The sequence below is a fragment of the Pantherophis guttatus genome, chromosome 3, assembly GCF_059756535.1.
Source record: "Pantherophis guttatus breed Tessera chromosome 3, ASM5975653v1, whole genome shotgun sequence".
In the NCBI taxonomy this organism is placed as follows: domain Eukaryota; kingdom Metazoa; phylum Chordata; class Lepidosauria; order Squamata; family Colubridae; genus Pantherophis; species Pantherophis guttatus.
In genome coordinates, this window is record NC_142065.1 from 55,403,379 (window position 1) to 55,424,369 (window position 20,991).

A 20,991-nucleotide genomic window follows, 5' to 3' on the forward strand; every position below is an offset into this window, starting at 1 on the left:
ACTGCAGATGTCCCAAAGAAAGTCCAGTTGCCTCTTGGAAAAAGCACCTTTGGGACAACCATGACCCGGATGACTTAGAATCTCCATAGACATTATCTGCAGATGTTATCCTGCCAAAGTCAGAAACTGTCACTTCTAACTGCCCACCTTCCCAGGTCTTGCTCTCTGTAGTACGGTGTTGTATATATCACTCATTTGGGCTCCTGCTCTTATTAGCTAAAAAGTTGTATGTAACTTTACTTGGAAAGCCCACTAATAGAATAGAATTTACTTTCAAGTGAGTTTGTCTATGTCTCAGTTTACTACTGCGAAGGGGAAAAAATGGACCTTGAATAAAATTGTCTTATTTAAACCAGTATGTCTGAGAAAAGGTTAGCATGTATTTGCTTGATGCTCTTGGCTGTCATTAGATCGTCTTCTGTCACTTGTCATGTGCAAATGATCGTTTCAAGGAACATGCTTGCTGGAAACCTGTTTGCAGCAAAAAGATTTAACATGATTAGCATTTTATTAGCATTTTAGAAATTATTATTGAAATGATTTGCTAAATCATTGACATAGCAAAGCAGTAGAAACCATTACTTACCACAATTAGCCAATTAAATATACCAAGAGCCAGCCTGTTACAGAAGGTTGGTGTTGGACAAGGATTAGAGAAATGTGAGTTCTCATCCAACCTTACCTGTGGAAATGTTTTTGTTTTCAGTCAAATCTGTTTAAGCCTCTAATCTCTGAAATTTTCCAAAGCCAACAATCCTCTTGTATATTCCCAAATTCGGAGAAAGGCGGCATACAAGTTGAACAAACAAACAAATAAAAAATACAAATCCAATTTATAGCTAAACTCTTTTATTCACTCAATTTCAATAAAACTTGCCAGTCCAGAAGTTCTTGATCTTTAAAGAAAGCCAAAGAATAAAGTGATTAAGTCCAAAGTGATTAAGAGATGAGCCCTTTAAGAGTCCATATAGGCAAATTTAATACTATAAGCACAATGGAATTCTGTGATTCTGAGCTGATTAACAAGCTGATTGGAAAGACACAATTCCTGCCTCCTCCCAAAAAAATGCAGCTGTGTGGGTAATCTATCTTTAACTCAGCCACCCAATTGCTGAAGTTGGATGCTCTTTTTTTGGCTACAATGTGTTCCATTCCATTCTCTTCACTTCACCATATATACCGGTAAATAAAAAGGTAAATAAATAATACATGGTCATGAATGCTCAGGTTCCTCATGCAGTAGACTACCGTCTTTGTCAAATTTTCTAAGATTTAATGGTAGATACTGTGTATCCCCAAAAATAAGACCCAGTCTTATATTTTTTGAACCCTGAAATAAGCACTTTTGTAACTAATATAGCACCCAGCAGAGAAATAACTACCATGTTTTCCCGAAAATAAGACCCTGTCTTATATTTTTTTGAACCCTGAAATAAGCACTTTGCCTTATTGCCATGCACTCAAAAGCCTGATTGCGCTTATTATCAGGGGATGTCTTATTTTGGGGAAAACAGGGTATCATTTCAATCTCATTTCATTTCTAACAATGTTTTTCACGTTTTTTAATCCAGCAATTTACCTGTGGCTTTTTGTTTGATCTGTCAGAATTACTCTATAAAGTGGGAGAAAAAAGTCCAGTTAAATACATTGTTTTATACATTCAGTAGCCCCCCCCTTTCAGCTTTAGAGCATGAAATTAAATGTGAATGTGATAACTTCTGTTTTGTCATATAATACAGGTAACAATTTAAATACCAAATAGCTTTTTAATGATTGAAAAAACACATGGGCGTATTTCCTTTCCAAAGGCCCAGATTGTTGGGAGCAATATGCTGACTCTGTAAACCGCTTAGAGAGGGCTGTAAAGCATTGTGAAGCGGTATATAAATCTAAGTGCTATTACTAATGATTTTTTTAAAATTTGCAGATAGAGGAGGCTGGACAGGTGTTCCTCTTGATGAAGAAGGACTATCGAATTTCACGTAATGTGCGACTAGCCTGGTTTCTTGGTCGTTTGCATCAGGTTATCTGCTCAATGTCTGAAGCTGAATTGGTGAGTAAATTTTATTGCAAAGCTTCTAAACATTTTTTTTGTAACGTGAGAGAAGCAGAAAGGGGTTAGTTCTTGTGATTTTAGGAAGAGTAATTCATGTACGGAATTCTGTGATTTCTTTCAATTTTTGTTTTTAGCTTTGTCTCTATTTGGTTTTTTTGTTTTGTTGAAGGTAAAGTCAGACAGTGAGTTAGATATTCTCAGCATCCTGCCAAACAGCTGGCAACCTGATGAGCCTTTGCAAATTAAGCCGTACCTCCTAGTGCCTTCAACACATGTCACTTTCCTTGCACACCAGTACCGTTTTGTGATTGAACTGGATTTGAGTCCATCTACAGGGATTGTAGTAAGTATATTACTCTCTCCAAATTGTAATTTGAGGTTCTCCATCCTTTTTCTTTGGCTGAGAGTGCTTCCTGTTTAGAACTCCCAAATACTGCATATCCCCTCTGAAGAGAAACTTGCCTACTAGCTCCTATTTTTAAAAATCTAGTTTATATTTATGGAGATGTTTAATCTGCATATCTTCACTGGTGAAAATTATTATGAGTTCTGAATATTTAAAATGTAAAATTCTTAAGACATATTTCCAGGTGAGTGGAAATAATTACCTCTGAGGTAAATTAAGGAAAACTTGCATATCCTCTCTCTTTTTTTTTCCAGGATGACTCTCCTGGGGAGATAATTTTTGATGAAGTGTTCTATGCTCTCTCAAGGTGTTTAGGAGGATTGTTAAAGCCCTTTAGAATCCCAGGTTCTGATATTATATTTCAACCTGAGATTTTCATCACTATCCAAGCATATTCTTCTATCATTAGCCTACAGATGCATCAGGTAATTCTTATATCTTCAGTTTTGAGATGTTTAGGTGAAATACTTTTGAGATGTTTAGGTGGACTACTGTAATGCTCTCTACATGGGGCTCCCCTTGAAGAGCACTCGGAGGCTCCAACTGGTTCAGAATGCGGCCGCGCGGGTGGTTATGGGCGCACCTCGTTACGCCCATGTAACACCTCTCCTGCACGAGCTGCACTGGCTCCCAGTGGTCTTCTGAGTGCAATTCAAGGTGTTGGTTACCACCTTTAAAGCGCTCCATGGCATAGGACCAGGATATCTACGGGACCGCCTTCTGCCACCAACAGCCTCCCACCGACCAGTTCGCTCCCACAGAGAGGGACTCCTCAGGGTGCCATCAACCAAGTTATGCCAGCTGGTGACACCCAGGAGGAGAGCCTTCTCTGTCGGAGCCCCTGCCCTTTGGAATGAATTGCCCCCGGATATTCGTAACATCTCTGATCTCCGAGTCTTTCACTGTGCCCTCAAGACCCTACTGTTCTGACAGGCGGGGCTGTCTAATTGAATGATTTTAAATTGGGTATATTGAATACAGCGATGGACTGTAATCTGCAGCATTTTAAAATGGGCTAGGTAGCCTTAATTACTTTTTTTTTTTTTTTTAAATTTGATTTATATGCCACCCTTCTCCGAAGACTCAGGGCGGCTTACAATGTGCTCAGCCTTCATCCTTTTGTATATTTATACAAAGTCAGCTTATTGCCCCCACAAACTGGGTCCTCATTACTTGCGGGCATTTTGGACTTCATTTTCCATAATCTGTAACATTGACAGTAGTCAGTATGTTTTATGAAAAACATCGTCTAAAACATTCGATTTGCCTGTCTGTGTTGTAAAAAACATTTGTTGACTAGAACATGTTGCATGTAGATGGATTCTCTGGGTAACCATTTTATATGCAGCTGGTTTGACCCAGGTGAACTTTACATCTTTGGTCTAATTATATCAAACATAGATGTAATTTATGTTTTGAAAATAAAAATATTTGTTGTTTAATCTAACATAAAATGTGAGTTCTTTGTGTGGGAGTAACTTGTGCAAAATAGCAAAAAACAAACAAACCAACAACCATAAAGAGGTACAATTTGCCAACGAAATTAACACTTTAGTTACTGCTTTGTATGTATATATGTTTGAATCTGCTTTTTAAAAATGTTCTTTGTTAGTGAACTGATATAGTTCCCTTTTATAATTTTTTTGGGTTTCGTTAGTATAGCACAGTGAGTGCGAACCTTTTCACCAAATGCCGAAAAGGTTGCGTGGAAACATTGCGTGTGCACTCACACGCTCATCGGGGCCACATTCCAGAAAAGATGAACTTCCGGGTTCTAGCGCTCATGCATGCCTGACAATCAGCTGGCCGGTGCACATGCCGAACATCAGCTGACAACAGCTGATCGTCACACGCGTATGTGTGCCAGAAACCCAGAAGACAAACAGGCAAGGCCGCCTGTGCCGGGTGACATGGCTTCATGTGCCACTTTGGGCATGCGTTCCATGAGTTCATCACGGGTATAGCATTTGCAGGATTTCATTGCCAAATAAAACTGACAGATTTTTTCCCCATGGCCCAGGTGCTGTTCCAAGGTTGCCTGTCGAATGGAACAAAGACAGAAACCTTTTTGAACCAGGTTTATACACAGTTGTGCGCCTTTGAAAACAAAGTGGCTGAGATACTCCAACACCAATATGAAGCCAAAACTCAGGTGAGAAGCCATAGTAACTGTTTTCTTCTTGAATCAGTGGGAAATCTCTTCATATTCTTTCCTGTTCTGGGCTTTTTCTGTTTTTCCCAGCAGTCCATGCTAGGACCTTCCCCTGGGAGGAAAAAAACTAATTTTTCTACACACAGAGATTTTGTTGAAGTTGACTTAATAAGTCTTGCAAAAATGGTTCTAATTAATCGTAATTTGCTTGCCTATCCATGGCAAATTGATCAGCTAAAAAGGAAAGGAAAGAAAACCAACATATAAAGTCAGACTGAAATTAGAAATGTATAATTAATAAATAATCTATTATAAATAGTATAATATACTATATTATATACAAAATAGTATAATAGTAAAATGTGTTTATAAAATACATTTATCATTATACATTATATAAATTGAGACACTTCTTATTCCTATTCTATTTCTATTTTATTCTATTCTAGAGCCTGTTATGCAAATTATAAGCCTATGATGCACAGATGACATGTTCTGTTTTAGCTATTTGTAAAAAGGAATACTGAGATACTATGTTTAAAATGCTGTGAATGTATTGAAATAACTATAGAATATTAAATCTTTTATGACCTATGTAAATTGTCCTAATTGTGTAAAAGAATCTGGCTTTAATTATTTCAATACTTTATTGGAATATAAAACTTGAAGGTACCTGGAGTGGATGACAATGTGCTTTGTATGCCCTGGAGTTCGGAAGTAATAATTGTTCGTACTGAATAGTAGTTTATAAAATAGTTGTCTGAAAGGGCAAGACACATGAATGTTAGAAGGAACCTAATAACTATAATCAAGGGCATATTTAGAGCTCTAAAATAGATATTTATTGTCTTATTATTATTACCCCAATTATTATCCTGATAGTGGGAAGCTCTTTCACACTTGTTGAGGATCAGAATAATTCTAGCACTACATTTTGCTAGCTTAGCAAATTGAAATTTTCTTTCTAAAGTTTCTTTTTCAAGTTTTTGTAGCATGCCTACTTTTGTGAGAACTAATGAGAAACATAATACGGGTAGCCATAGTTTAGCAACATTAATTGGGACCTCTCTGTCATTAAATGAAGTGGTTGCTGAGTGAAAAATCGTGTGACTGCAACTGTGCTTGTGATTTACTTCAGCTTTAATTTACAGCATCAGAAGGATATGGTCTTAAACAGCTGGCAGAGCCCATATAGTGAGGAAAGGTTTCAAGAATTTGACTGGCTAGGTAAAAGGGCAAATCTGCTTTTTCCCAACTCCCTCTCCCTTTGGAATGCTCACCCCAGGGGCAGGATAATTAGCAAGAAGGAAATTAATGTTTGAGTTTACATTAATTGGTGAGGGATTGTAAAAATAAGGCACACAATGGAGAATGCACATTGAAAAGAATGTGCTAGACTCAGCTGTTCTCACTGTAGAGTCACAAACTATTTGGGCAAAAATAGCCTTCATTGTGAAATTGATTATATTTTTCAGAATGGGGCAGCAGGCTGAGCCAGCCAGGGAATCTAACCAACTAGAATCCGAGCTGAGTTTGATAATTTGCACTGGGAACAAAAGCATCTCAGGAAGAGAGAACTTATTTGGACAATGTGTCTGTGAGAAGGGGAAAAAATGGATCAGTCACAGGCAACACGTACTAACTTAATGGCAAATGTGTGACTAAAAGATACTGTGAAGGTTGTAAATGCAGGCATTGGTTGCAAAATTACTTTTACATCGTTGTTGTAATTTGCAAATGGTTGCTGTCTGAAGCAGTCACTGAATGAGGACTACTAGTACCTTCATTCTTAAAGCAAGTAGGAACTTAGTGAAAGAAAGCTGGGTTTCATGGCATATTCGCAAGTATTTACTCTTTCCTCCTGACTGTTGTTCTGTATTGTTGATTTTCCTTTGCAATTTCTAGAGCATTTCCCCATATTTGTTTAGAAAGCTTGAAAACCTTTCTCAGCAAAGGATCAGTAACAGTGAACGGGAGACAGCTGCTTGATGGGGATGAGCTCAGATAGGAACTATAACAATAGCTAGCAAAAGTTGATGAGACTAGTATTTCCTAACTGAAATCCTAGAATAATTGCTGTTGTTTTTTGCTGACATCTTAGTTCAAAGAGGTTTCAAGAGGTATGGTTTTATTAATATTTATATTTGGCAATACTATTTTTTTAGGTATCTTAAGCATTTCTTAGTATAAAGACACTTGGCTGTCTTAACTACAGGCTGTGGTCCAGCCAACATTGGGTTCAGGCAAGCATTCCTCTTGGGAATAGTATACTATAAAATTTTGTCTCAATGTTCTTAGTTCTAAACAAAATAAACGGAAATAGATGCTGCTGAAAACTAACTGGACAATATAAGTACATACCAACCCCCAGCTGCTAAATCTTTTTTTAAAAGTGAAAATGTTATTCATTGTACAGCAGACAAGGTTATTGAAGAAAACAAAGTCTGGGGAAGTTCTGAAATAGTTATCAGTTCAGAGGAAACCAGCTTTAGCCACCTAAAATCTATCGAAGGCAAGAAGCCTGGTTTAGTGAAAAAGCAAGCTACTCAGTGTAATACACTGTATTGCAATCACAAAGCAACAGTTAGAACAATCAGGAGAAAAAGGAGAATTGAAAACTATTTCAGCTGATGAAAAATCTAGTGAGAAAATACACTCCTCATTTAGTGCTACCCTGTTTTGTATCCATTCACAAATAAGAGGGTAATGAAACATTTTCTGACCACTACACACACTTGCAACCAAATTTTGTCTGCCTGACAAACACAAGCTGGGGTGAAAGTAATGCTGGAAAAGGCGTACAAGAGACCTTTATCTAAATGAGATGGCAGCAACCAGTAATCTTTGCAACACATCTGTGTGTCACATGTTTGCTTAGCGGTCATTTGACTTCAAATTTAGGGAACAATGTGGTTGCTAAATGAGAGGATGTGTATAGTTTTGATTAGTGATATTATGACAGATTAAAATAGCAAACTTCTAATTCGTCCTAAGACGAATTAGGACAACAGAAGTATTTTAAATCATCTAGCCCCAACTATTCTAAATGCTAGCATTATTTGTAACTTCATAAATAGAAAAACCAATATATTCTATAAAGGTTCACCAAGCCTGGAAAAATCCAAAAAGCCATTAGATTGTTTGAAATATGGAAAGACATTAGATCAGATAAACTTGGTCCAGAAATATATTTCTTCAAAAGATATCCTGCCCTGGTATCTTGATTTCTATATTTAAAGATTTATTCAGGAAAATATGGGAAGCTGAAATCTTGTCAAAAATATAAAAAAGGGTGGTTTCTGATTACACAAGAAAGAAAAAAAACATAACCACATATCCTGTTTTCCCCAAAATAAGACATCCCCTGATAATAAGCCCAATCGGGCTTTTGAGTGCATGGCAATAAGGCAAAGTGCTTATTTCAGGGTTCAAAAAAATATAAGACAGGGTCTTATTTTCGGGAAAACATGGTAATTATTTCTCTGCTGGGTGCTATATTAGTTACAAAATTATTGAAAAATATTTCTCAATTGTCATTTGAAAATGATAAAAGAACTAGAAAAATCAAGTTGGGCTTCGATCTGCATGTGTAGTTGCAATGATCAAGTAACTATTAGAATTGCAGTTTAAATTTTGTCAAGAAATTTACATAGTATTTATTCAAAGTAACAGACTATGACAGCAACTTGGATCAAGCTTCTAGCATATGGAATTACACCTAAAATATGCTGAAGGTCTTTGTTTAATCATGCTGCAAACTGTTAGGTTGAATGACAACATCTGGAATCCACAGTCAAGATTTCTCCATTAAAACTGAACTCCATTAGGATGGTATCTTGCTACTTTTATTCAATATACACATGGATTATATTTTGGGAAAATTTATTGCCTGGAAATGCTGGTGGCACTCTTATGTATTAATCCAGTTCAATAATTACAAATTTAATCTCTATTGATAATACCGTCATCCTAGCCAACACTTGAGAACTACAAGAAAATATTAGTCGTCTGTATATAAGAAGGCAAACTGTTGCACAGGAACAGGTCACCATTGAGAAGGTCTGGTTCTGCTGTTCTGATCAGGTTCTGCTGATGGAACTCTGTAGAGGACAGGATCCTTGGCAGGACCTGTCTCCTAGTTCTTACTGAAAAGTCGGACCTTGAGTTTTAAACAGGGTGGATAAAAATCAATGATTTTTTTTAAAAAATCAAAAAAAATCAGATTTTTTTGATTTAAATCGGATTTTTTTGATTTTTATCGAATTTATTTTAATAAAAAACTTTTGGGGTAAAAATCTATCATAAGATAGTTTTCTATTTAAGATACATAAATAATTTAGTTTATTCAGCATGAAATGGAGCTTAATTATGTAGCATGAGGCTGTATATTCTACAACACTGGGACTATCGGTGAGTCAACAGTGGGTCAAAGGAGTAGCAGAGATGACAGTTGTTCTTTAAAAATTATGATTTAAATCAAGTTGATTTAAATCAAGCCTTTTTACTAGTGATTTAAATCACAATTTAAATCAACTCGATTTAAATCAAATCCACCCTGGTTTTAAAGGCTTAAAGATAATAACTAGGACCTCAAATTATCCTTGGCAGTTGACGGATAGGTGAAGACACGTTTTGTAAGTAAAACTAGATGTACCCATCATTATTTAGATCATGAATGCTGATCAGGTTTAAGTTGGTCAGATGATCTTCAAGGGCAGCCTCAGGTAGAGCCCCAAGTAGAGAGAATTCCAGTAGTCCAGTTGTATTTATATGGACCAATGGATCAGTGAAAACTGACTTTTTTTTTTTTTTTATTGTAAAAGTTTTACAATTACATTTTCACCCCATTTTCACCCCCCTAACCCACCCCAAGCTCCCCAACCCATCCTCCCTAACCCCCCCTAACCCTCCCCTCCCCCCCGGACTTCCATAGAGTGTACCCCATCATTATCCCCTTTATAAAAAAAAAACCTTGAACTTTAAACCCCCCCCAACCCCCATATCATTTTTTCATTTTCACATAGTTCAAATATTTCTATCTTAATGTAATATAATACTATCAATAAAAAGCTATTTGATACTTCCTAGTTTGATATTTGTTCTGCACATAATCTATCCATTTTTTCCATTCACATTCATAAGTCTCTTGTGAGCGGTCTTTTAAATATGCTGAAATCTTCGCCATCTCAGCGAAACTGGCCATCTTCAAAGTCCATTCTTGAACGGTGGGCAAAGCTACATTTTTCCAATATTTACCTATCAACAATCTCGCTGCTGTAATCATATACAAAATCAACTTTGTTTCATCCACTGTAAAACCCTTAGCTATACCCAGTAAAAACAATTGTGGAGAAAATTGAATTTTTTTCTTCAAAACATTCTGCATAACCCACCAAATTTTTATCCAAAAAGCCTTAACTTTCTTACAGGTCCACCAAATATGAAAATATGTAGCATCTGTACAATCACACCTCCAACATTTTGGCTGAACATTAGGATACATACACGACAGTTTCTTAGGGTCTAGATGCCATCTATAAAACATTTTGTAAAAATTTTCCCTCAAATTCTGCGACTGTGTAAATTTAACATTCTGGACCCAAATTTTTTCCCATGTTTCCAACTTCACTGGTTCTTCAAAATTTTGTGCCCACTTAATCATACAGTCTTTAACTAATTCAGTTTCTGAATCCCTTTCTAGCAAAACATTATAAAGCCTTTTAATATGCATTGGACCTTTCTCTCTTATATGTCTAACCAATTCTTCCTCATGCAACATAATACCAATTTTTTGGTCCTCTTTCCATCTCAATTGTAATTGATTATATTGTAACCAGGTTAAATTAATCCCTTCGTCCAACAGTGTCTGCAAATTCTTCAGCTGCCATCTGCCCGCATCTGTAAAAAGAACCTCTTTGTATAAAACCCCCCCGAGTGACATTATATTTGTATTCCACAAAGTATGACCAAGATCCAACCATAGCGGTATTTTATAATCCCATTTGAGTCGGTGCTTCTTCCAAACTCTCATCAAAGAGTCTCTAAGTATATGACTTTTAAATATTTTATCAACTTTGTCATCATAAAATAAGTAAGCGTGCCATCCAAATTCAAGATCAAAACTTTCTGCATTCAATATTCCAGCCTTTTTACTTCCAAACCAATCACTTGTTAAAGTTAAAGCTGCTGCATCATAATATAGCTGTAGGTTTGGAAGTTTAAGACCTCCTCTTTCTGGAACATCTTGCATAATTTTCAATTTCACTCTCGGCTTCTTCTCGTTCCAGACGAACTTATTCACTCCAAATTGCCAAACTTTCAATTGTTTATCACTTTTAAGCACCGGAATCATTTGAAACAAAAAAAGAAATCTTGGCAAAATATTCATCTTAACTGCTGCTATTCTTCCAAGTAGAGACAGCTGCAGTTTTTTCCATGTCTCCATATCTTTCTGCACCTCTCGCCACAACACCTCATAATTATTTTGAAACAATTTCATGTTTGATTCTGCAACCTGAACTCCTAGATATTTTACCTTAGGTACAATCTCAAAACCTGCCCTCCTTTCAAGCTCATGTTTGCGATCTTGTGTCATGTTTTTAACTATCATTTTAGTCTTTTTTGGATTCAATCTGAAACCTGAAACTTTACCATAATCTTGTATAATGTCCTTCATCAAGATTATTGATTCCATTGGTTGTGATAGGGTAACAACCAGATCATCTGCAAATGCCTTTATTCTGTAATCCTCTTGCCTAATCTTTATACCTTTCAAGATATTAGAGTCCCGTATTGTATTTAACAAGACTTCTAGTGTTAAAATAAATAAAAGTGGGGACAACGGGCATCCCTGTCTTGTTCCTTTTCCAATTTTAAACTCTGTTGTCAAACTTCCATTAATAATAATCTGTGCCTTTTGTTCTTGATAAATTGCCAAAATCGCCTGTATAAATTGGTCCCCAAAGTCCATCTTTTTCAAAGTCTTTACTAGAAAATTCCAATCCACTCTATCAAAGGCCTTCTCTGCATCCAAAAAGACCAGCACTGCAGGGATCTGTTTATTCTTCTCAAGATATTCCAGTAAATTTATTACTTGCCTTACATTATCCTTCATATATCTGCCCTCGATAAATCCCGCTTGATCATCATGAATCACCTCTTGAATTACTGGCATCAATCTGTTGGCTAATACTTTTGCATAAATTTTATAGTCATTATTTAAAAGAGATATTGGTCTATAATTTTCCGGTTTTTTAGGACCTACATGTTCTTTTGGTATCAAAGTAATATATGCTGATTTCCATGATGGGGGTATTTTACCCCCTTGTTGTATATTGCAAAATAAGTCTCTAAGTTGTTCCACCATTTCTGCTTGTAAAGTTTTATAATACACTGCAGTCAATCCATCTGTTCCAGGAGCTTTAGCTGTTTTCAATTGTTTAATTGCTGCAATTATTTCCTCAACTGTTATAGGGTAGTTCATTCTTTCTTTTTGTTGACTAGTAATTTTTGAGACTCTTTTCTCTTCTAGATATTTTTCTATAAGTCCATTCTGTATATCATCTTTGGCATATAATTTAGTATAGTATTCTACAAAGACTTCTTTAATCAATTTTTGTTGAGAAATTTCTTTCCCTCCAATATCAATACTCTCAATAGTCCGTATACTCTGCTTCTTCCTTAAGGTGTAGGCCAACCATCTTCCCGGTTTATTAGCATTACAAAACGTATTATGCTTCGCATATTGTAAATTTGTTGCAGCTTGCTCCGCCAAGAGCATTTGAAATTGATCTTTCAAAAGTTTTATAGCACCAGATATTCTTTCATCTGTTGGGTTTTTAATGAGTAGCTGTTCCTTATTCTTTATTTCTACTTCCAATTCGAGTCTTTTCTTTTGTCGATTCTGTTTATGTTTAGAGTTCATATAAATGAGTACCCCTCTCATATACGCTTTACTCGCATCCCATACAATTTCAATTGGGGTACCCTTATTCAAGTTCATCTCAAAAAATTCTTTCATCTGTTTTTTAAGTTCTGTTATATTTTTTTCATATCTAAACAAATTTTCATTTAATCTCCATGACCTTCTCTCAGTTTTTCCCATCTCAATTTCTATCCATACAGAACTATGATCAGTTAAAGTTCTTGGAAATATCTTTGTTCTTTTTGTTTTAACAAGTAAATCATCTGATAACAAGATAAAGTCAATCCTGGAAAAAGATCTATGTCTGTCAGAGAAAAAAGTATAGTCCAATTCTTTTGGGTTGTAAATTCTCCAGATATCTTTTAATTCCAAATCTTCTTTCATATCAAAAAAAGTCTGTGGTAGTCTGATCCTTACTTTCGCCAAACTCTTTTTATCTAGTTTAGAATCAATTACTCCATTCCAATCTCCCATTATTAAAATAGATCTATAATCCCATTGCAATATTTTATTATGTAAAGTCTTATAAAAATGATCCTGTTGTTGGTTCGGAGCATAAATTCCAATCAGAAGAATTTGGCCATTTGCTGTATACAATTCAATTGCAATAAACCTACCACCTTCATCTGCTTCTATAATTTTAGCAGACAATCTTTTATTTACATAAATAACCACACCATTCTTTTTTTCCGAGTTTGAAGCTATAAAATGTGTTCCTAATTTGGAGTTTATCAGGTATTTGTGATCTTGAGTTCGAATATGAGTTTCTTGTAGACAAATTATGTCATTATTAAATTGTCTCAAATATGTAAATAACTTGTTCCTTTTTTGTGGTGAGTTTAATCCGTTAACATTCCAAGATAAAAGCCTAATTGTCATCTTGACCTTTCTGAAGCGATGAGCTGCCTTGCCTCGCTTCTTCTGAGGTCTTCGGCTTTGCTCCCCCCATAGCTTCACTTTGTGTGGTGCTTTTGGCTCCCCCTTTATGTTGACTTACTTGTTGTTGTTTTTCTTTTATTTGCTTGGAGACTGCGCGAGTTATACGTTGGTCCTTAACTTCAGGTATCCGAGCTGGATCCAAAGCAGCATCTCTTGTTGACAAAATTGGTGAAGATTCTAGCAGGGATTCCTCCATAAGGCCTCCTCCTCCTACAGCTCCCTGCATTTCCACTAATTCCGTCTGCTTGGACTGTTGTTCCCTCTCATGCTGAAATTGCTTTTCCTTATCACTTTTTATCTCCAGCATTGTAGATGTACGTGGGGATGATGATCTTTCTTTAAGAATATTATAGTAAAAATATTCCGCCTTCTGAAAAGTATTTTTCAGTACTTTTCAAGCCGTTCCGCTCACTCTAGCCTTTTCCCAAATCAAAAGTTCAAAAACAAAGAGTTACTTGCAGTTTCTTGGTTTGGGGGTTGAGGTTGTTTTGTAATAAAATTATTTTTCATCAATTTAAATGTTTGCTGCAGCCGGCTTGCTCTGACAAGCAGAGTCGTCCCACGCCGTCCGGAGTCTCCGCAAGTTGAAAGGGAGCCGCGCCCGTTTCCTCCCCAGTAGCAAACTTCTGGGGGTTCACAGGGGCTCGACCTGCCTCTTGCTTCACTCTTCTCCTCGAATCCTCAGGATTTAGGAGTTTTCAAGCCGCTCCCCTCACTCGGAGCGGCTCTACAGGCGGCTGGGCTGGCGGTCCTTCAAAAGCGACCGTCTTCGCCGGTGGCAGACAAACCCGGAAGTCCCGTGAAAACTGACTTTTGAGAGGAATTAATAAAAAAGGCTTGAGGTACCTGTAATGAAAAACATATACTTCTGAGGTATAGTTATTAGAGTTTCTTCTGTTCTTGCAGGCGGACTTGTCATCCCTTAACCAGGAACATGTTTGTGACACTCAGGAAATGCCAGGGAAGAAGTTGGGAGTTTCAATGGTTACAGCTGATGTTGGACTTGTCAGTATGATTCGACAGGGAATTTTGGCATTGCAGCTGCTTCCTTCCAATTCCACTGCAGGTGAGTGGGATCTTTTTAAAAACTGTTTCGGAGTCCATCTCTTATGTTTAATTAGAAAAAGGGAGACAACGAAGGGAAATTAAGTTAGTCTTGTGTACTCTTGTCTGGAGTCAGTTCTCTTAAATTTATATCATATCTTTCCTCCAAGAGCAGCAGAATATATAGCTTACTCTTCTGTTTTTCCTCTGTAGTAATAACTACATCATTTGCAACATTGCAAGGTTTTGCTTTGCTTCTCTGAGCCTAGAAGTAAATTAACTCCAATATAGGAAGTTGTTGAGCTCTTTGTTTAGGAATGCTTGTTGGGGTTTTTCTATAGTTTTCAACCACCTGCAACAAGCCTTTTGCTCTGAGCACAGTACAGATTATAACTACATGATCTAATTGTGAATGAATTAACATATTAACAAAATTGGAAGGGACCTTGGAGGTCTTCTAGTCCAATCCCCTGCTTAAGCAGGAAACACTATGCCAGTGTTGGCGAATCCATGCATGTCCATGCTGGAAACCACAAGAGCAGCCGCCTGGTGCGCATGCGTGAGCCAGGCAGCTGCTCTTCTGGTTTCCGGCACACGCATGCATGCTGGCCACCTGGTCTTCCGGTTTCTGGCACACATGTGCGCGCGAAAACCAGCTGGCCGGTGCCCATGCGCGTGTCAGGAAGATGATCTTCCGGTTTCCAGTGCACATGGTCTTCGCGCATGCATGTATGCCAGAAACTGAAAGACCAGGTGGCCGGTGCACATGTGCACACCAGAAAACAGAAGAGCAGCCGCCCGGCGCGCACATGCACACCGGGCGACTGCTCTTCCGGTTTCTGGAGCTGCCATGTGTATGAACACCAACTGGCCGGTGCGCCAGAACCTGGAAGAGCAACGGGCGATGGCTTGCGTGCCCGGAGAGATGGTTCTGCGTGCCACTTCTGGCACGTGTGCCATAGGTTCACCATCACGGCACTATTTTTTATTGAAAACCTCCAATGATGGAACATCCACAACTTCTGGAGTCAAGTCATTTCACTGATCATTCTCACTGTCAGGAAATTTCTCTTTGTAGTTATTGTGGATGTTCTAAAAGTAAAAGTAAGAAAAAGTAAAATAAAAGTAATAAAACTCTGGTTGTAGTATTGTAAAATGCATGCTGGAAATCAGTAGAGTTGGGGGAAAAACTACTGCAAATAATTCTTTCAGTGCCATCAGCCTTATTTAATTGCAAAAGGGTTTTGCAATTAATAATAGGATCTAATTTAAAATGTAACAATTACAGTGGACCAACAAGTTTGTTTTTTTTAATTTTAGATTGGTCTTGTCATCAGTTTTGTTTAATATGTATCTTGTCATAGATTCAGGAAAAGGGCCATTGCTGTTTTCTAGTTAGTTATTTTTCCTCAGCACCGTCACTTGCAAATCTCTCTCAGAATTTAATTCTTGCCTTCCATGATGGAATGTTCGTGTCTATTTAGTGCTGATAATTGTTGTTCTTATTTGAAGGGATCATTGTGATCACAGATGGTGTCACCAGTGTGCCAGATGTAGCAGTCTGTGAGACTCTGCTCAATCAACTACGCAGTGGGACTGTGGCCTGCTCTTTTATTCAGGTGCTGTTGAAAGTACACGGGCTGTGGGCCCATGTTGCATATTTGTGAATGTACTGCAGTTAGGGCCGTCCTAATACTAAAGACAGAAGCCATCTGCTTCTAATGGCAATATGAAAGCTAGTGCTTGCTTATTGACCTTTTCAGTATTTGGTTATAACCGAAGGAGAAATTATTTATGATGATACCAGGAGTCTAGTTGTAGTACTTAGTTCGATGAGCAAATACTGATCCATGGTTTGATTATTAAGGCTATAATCCACGGTTACTTAACCAGGAATAGTTCCTGTTAAATTTGCTTCTGAGTGGATATCTGTAGAAGTGCACATAATGCTTTTGAATTTAAACAGTGAAATAGCTCAAGTCTTGGCATATAGTTTGTTCATATGTGTGCATGTTTATTTGCATGTGTATGTGATATGTGTACAGTATAATCATTTATATACATTATTTGGTTGAAGCTTCAGTTTTTATCAGTTACAGATAAGGCGTGCATTTAGATTTATGCAAATATATAAACCCATTGGAACCTTTGCACATTTCAGTGGCAGGGCAATTTCATGCAGCAATTCAAGGTAGAGGAAAAATACTGATGATTAGATTTGCTTCTCACTTTCATGTTTTTCTGGTTTAGAGACCAGACCCAAAGATGCTTTTTCAAGAGGCAACTGGACTTTCTGATTTTTCTTTGAAGACATTTCGCTTCTCATCCAAGAAGCTTCTTCAGCTCTGACTTCTTGGATGAGAAGTGAACCATCTTCAAAGAAAAACCAGAAAGTCCAATTGCGTCTTGAAAAAGTACCTTTGGGACAATCATGACCTGATGATGACTGAGAATCTCCGTAGACATTTAGAAACCAGAGTATAAGTATGCTATGTCTAGAAATATTTTCTGTCACTACAACAACTACAGCATTGAAGATATCCCTAATATCTACATTGAAATAGAGCTAAGTTCAACATAAGAGAAGGAATCTGTTCTTGACAAAGTTATTGTGCATTCTTTTTCTCTTTCGTAGGTGGGAGGAGTCTATTCTTATGACTGCAGTTTTGGTCATGTTCCTAATGTTGAGCTCATGAAGTTCATTGCAATGGCAACATTTGGCACATACCTTTCCACATGTCCTGAAGTTGAGCCTTCTAGTTTAGACATGAACGTCTACCATAAAGCTTTCCTCCCATATTCCTTTCTGCGCAGTGGGGAATCCTTGAATCCTGAATATTACTGTGGTAAGCTTACCTTCCGTGGACTTAGATGTAGTTTCTCAGTCTTATCTACCCTATTTTCACCTGTGCCAAGAAGATAAGAATCTTGGGTCAGATTGAAATGTCGGCCCAAAGAGTAGTCCATTTTTGCCAATATTAGTGAGAATAATGGGTTTTGCAAGGGGTAAAGGAACAGATGGGTCTCTATAATTCTGTTAGCTCTTCGCCACTTTCAAGTTTTGAAAGCTATATTAACCGAAGCTAAATAAAAATGGTAGTTAACTATAAACAGATTGAAGGGATTCATTTTTCTCTTTGGATGCTTCGAGGGTTATAGTGATTTGCCTGGCCTTCATTATTGCTGCAAGTGGTGATGTGCAGGATAAGAAAAAATAATGCTATATTTACTGTTTACACAGCTACATTTGTCACCCATGTGCAAAGGGACATAATAAAGTGCTTGAATTCCTGCATTGAGATTCCTGAAATGGCTCATGGCCTCATAGGAGGAAGAAATAGTTTGCAGGATAGATCAGTTTGGAAATAACACTTGCATGGTGTTTGCTATCATTGCAGTCTCCCAGCACAGATTATTCAATGAACATCTTGTTTCTGCAAGCAGCAACCCAGCCCTTGCCTTGAGGCGAAAGAAGCATACAGAAAAGGAGGTCCATGCTGATCTTATTAGTATAATCTCTGTGCGGCTACGAGAAGGCTATAGTATCCGTGAAGTCAATATTACAAAAGGTGATTATTCAGTGTTTTCTTAGTCTGTTTCAGGCAGTGTATGTTGCCAATTGTGATCATGGACATGCATTATTTTCCCTCGGGGGGCTGCACTTTTTGCAAAATGGCTTCTAAGACCCATAAGGGATGGCTAGCAACACACTAGAAGTCATTGAAGAAAGTAAGGCTGAAAATAACTGTTCTTTTTGGGACTGAGAATTTTTAAAATGTAAATTAGGGGGTGTTGCAGAGGCTTCAAGCATCCAACACCCCCCAAAAACAAAATCTAGCAAGAACCATGTGATCTGAAATCAGTGATGCTGAATTTCACAATATTAAGCATTCTGAAGGTTGTAGAAATATTGCTGGGACATGATCCTATTCTAATCTTGAATATAACTCATTTGTGGAGTGGCTTTTAAAATTATGTCTGTAAAATTTATTGTCAAATCTCATCTGGGAACTCCCAATTAATTTATCTTAAACTAACAACTCAAAAATTATTGTGAATACAAGCAGTGCTTTGAGTTCCATAAAAGAGTAGTGGGATAGAAATGTGCCAAAACAATTTTTTGCTTTATGGGGACTGACTGTCAAATGCATATTTTGTTTTTGAATGCTTGTGGTGCCTGATTTATGCTTAAGATATATGGGTAGAGTAGGCAAAATTCCATCATCTTGTTCAACAAATGGCATTTAGTAGTATTCTGCGTAAAGGCAGTATTCATCTGTAATATAGTGGCCTGTTTATTGGTAGCTTTATTAGTTACTGTATTGAGTTGTAATTGTTAAAAGCCCCATTGTTGATCTTTAAATATAGTATATAAATGTGTAACATAAAAAATGAGAAATCTTGTTTTATCTACTTTTCATTAAAAATATTTCACAGTAGTTCAAGATGGCAAGCAAAATAGATCATCAGCTACACTGAGATTGAAATTGTTACTTTAGCTGGTTTATAAAAAATGACTGCCATTGCTGTGCTTCCCATTGCAGAAAATATTAATGGGTTGTTTTCAGAAAAGCATTTCATAAATATTAGCTAGATATTGGAACTCCAAGTTCTGAGATCAATTAAAAATAGAAATATTAAGTAAATATGGAGTGTATTCCTTCAGAGTCTTCTCTGGTTCTTCCAACATCACTATTCACTGGAGCAATAACATTAGAACAACCTAGATAAATCAGTAAGATAGACATCAAAAACAGAAATAGGCAACAGAATATAGAAATTAATCAGGCACATAAATGTGCTGATTTTGGCACAAGTTGTGCCAAAATTTTAAAAAGTCAGACTTTGTTAAGGAGGGGCTAATGTTTTTCTATTAAAACACATTGCTCATTCCTCTTGCACATTTACAGGTGGTACTCAACTGGAAGTGAAGCTCATCTTGCTATGGAAGCACAATATGAGAATTGAGTATTTGGCTGTGGCCCCCTGGCCCCTAGATCCTTCGAAACGTAGCACCTGGGTGGAAGTCACTATGGAGGGCAGTTATGACATTTTGCACGACATCAGCTGTACTGTACGGAAGCCCATCACCAGCCTCTATCGCACCACTGTGATACGCCGCTTCTGGAACACCCTGCAGAGGTGAAGATTTGCTTGGTGCGCCCTTTGAGTGGGGCTTCCCCACCCCCCCACCCCCAAGGGCTATGTATGTAACACTGCCCTTTAGTTTGTTTAACAGTTTGTTTAGTCCCAATATGGAATGTTAATGTCAACAACGTTTATAAATTAGGAACTGTTGTTGATCATGATCGTTTTCCTCATTTCTATTTGGACATTAGAAAGAACTTCACTGTTAGGCATAAAATACCTCTTTATTTCTAGAGAAACCTCTTTAATGGGAGTTAGGAATTGTCTTGAATTGATCTCTAACAGGATGTAAATTGTGACTTAAAGATCCTTGAGAGGGATTTTGTTGTTGTTGTTGTTTGTTTTTCATTTTTCAGTATCAACCAAACTGACCAGATGCTGGTTCATCTGCAGTCATTTGACAGTGTCCCAGAGCATTTCACCATTCCTGAAAGCACTCGAAATGGCGTGCCACTGTTCTATATTCCTCCAGGATCTACTACACCGGTACATTATTTGTATATTACTAGCCAATTTGCACTAAGTTGCTGCCTTTTAAGCAGCCTTTATCTAAGTTGCTGCCTAAGTTGCTGCATTCCTTTTTCTGTTTAAAACTTGCTTTATATTTATCTCTCTTAAATCTCAAATTAAATATCTATATCTTCAGCAATTCTATATCTTCAGCTCTGCTTTCTCACTTCTGGAGGAAAATGTATATGCTGTTATACATTTGTACATTGTAATAATTTAATGAAGGTGCTCAGATTCTTGATTATTTGGAATCATACCTTGGCAGCAATAGGTTAGAAGCAAGAGATTCAACATATACTTGCTTTACCTTAAGTTAATGTAGCCAAACGTTGCAGTAAGAGCAGCTATGCTAAAGTAACATGCCAAACAAATGTTCTGTGTATCACTTATTTACTCTGCTCTTTGTGTTGCTCATTAGATCTATCATGACTGGCTATTGCCGTTTGTTAAAATGAGAGAAATGAGATTATTCAGTTTACATTCTTTTTTTTTAATGGGTGAACTTCAACTTCTAGAATTTCTCAACCAGCAGATTTATACAATCTCATAAACAAATACATTGAAAATACTAAGATACTAATAACAATAAAATTTAAATATAGGCTACCCAAGCCAGTAGAACTAATTACAGGTAGTCCTCGACCTGTGACCACAATGGAGCCCAAAATTTATGTTGTTAAGTGAGACATTTGTTAAGTGAGTTTTGTCCCTTTTTACCACCTTTCTTGCCACAGTTGTTAAGTGGATCACTGCAGTTGATAAGTTAGTAACACGGTTGTTAAGTGAGCCTGGCTTCCCCATTGACTTTTTTT

General features: G+C 37.1%; 1 protein-coding gene across 8 annotated transcripts in view; it reads left to right on the forward strand.

The window, feature by feature from the left end:
- Positions 1–20,991, forward strand: part of SZT2 (SZT2 subunit of KICSTOR complex) — an 84,909-nt gene that overhangs the window by 656 nt on the left and 63,262 nt on the right. For 7 of the 8 annotated variants that reach the window (XR_015733072.1, XM_034414840.2, XM_034414841.2 and 4 more), the window contains exons 2-11: positions 1,928–2,053; positions 2,226–2,399; positions 2,717–2,887; positions 4,483–4,614; positions 14,384–14,543; positions 16,034–16,140; positions 17,157–17,367; positions 17,920–18,090; positions 19,432–19,663; positions 20,026–20,155. Coding sequence is in view for 7 of the 8 variants with exons in the window: in XM_034414840.2 (XP_034270731.2) it covers positions 1,928–2,053; positions 2,226–2,399; positions 2,717–2,887; positions 4,483–4,614; positions 14,384–14,543; positions 16,034–16,140; positions 17,157–17,367; positions 17,920–18,090; positions 19,432–19,663; positions 20,026–20,155 (1,614 nt within the window). In the remaining variant the exon portion in view is untranslated. The remainder of the gene's footprint in view (positions 1–1,927; positions 2,054–2,225; positions 2,400–2,716; positions 2,888–4,482; positions 4,615–14,383; positions 14,544–16,033; positions 16,141–17,156; positions 17,368–17,919; positions 18,091–19,431; positions 19,664–20,025; positions 20,156–20,991) is intronic. The other variant, XM_087889621.1, reaches the window with a different exon arrangement.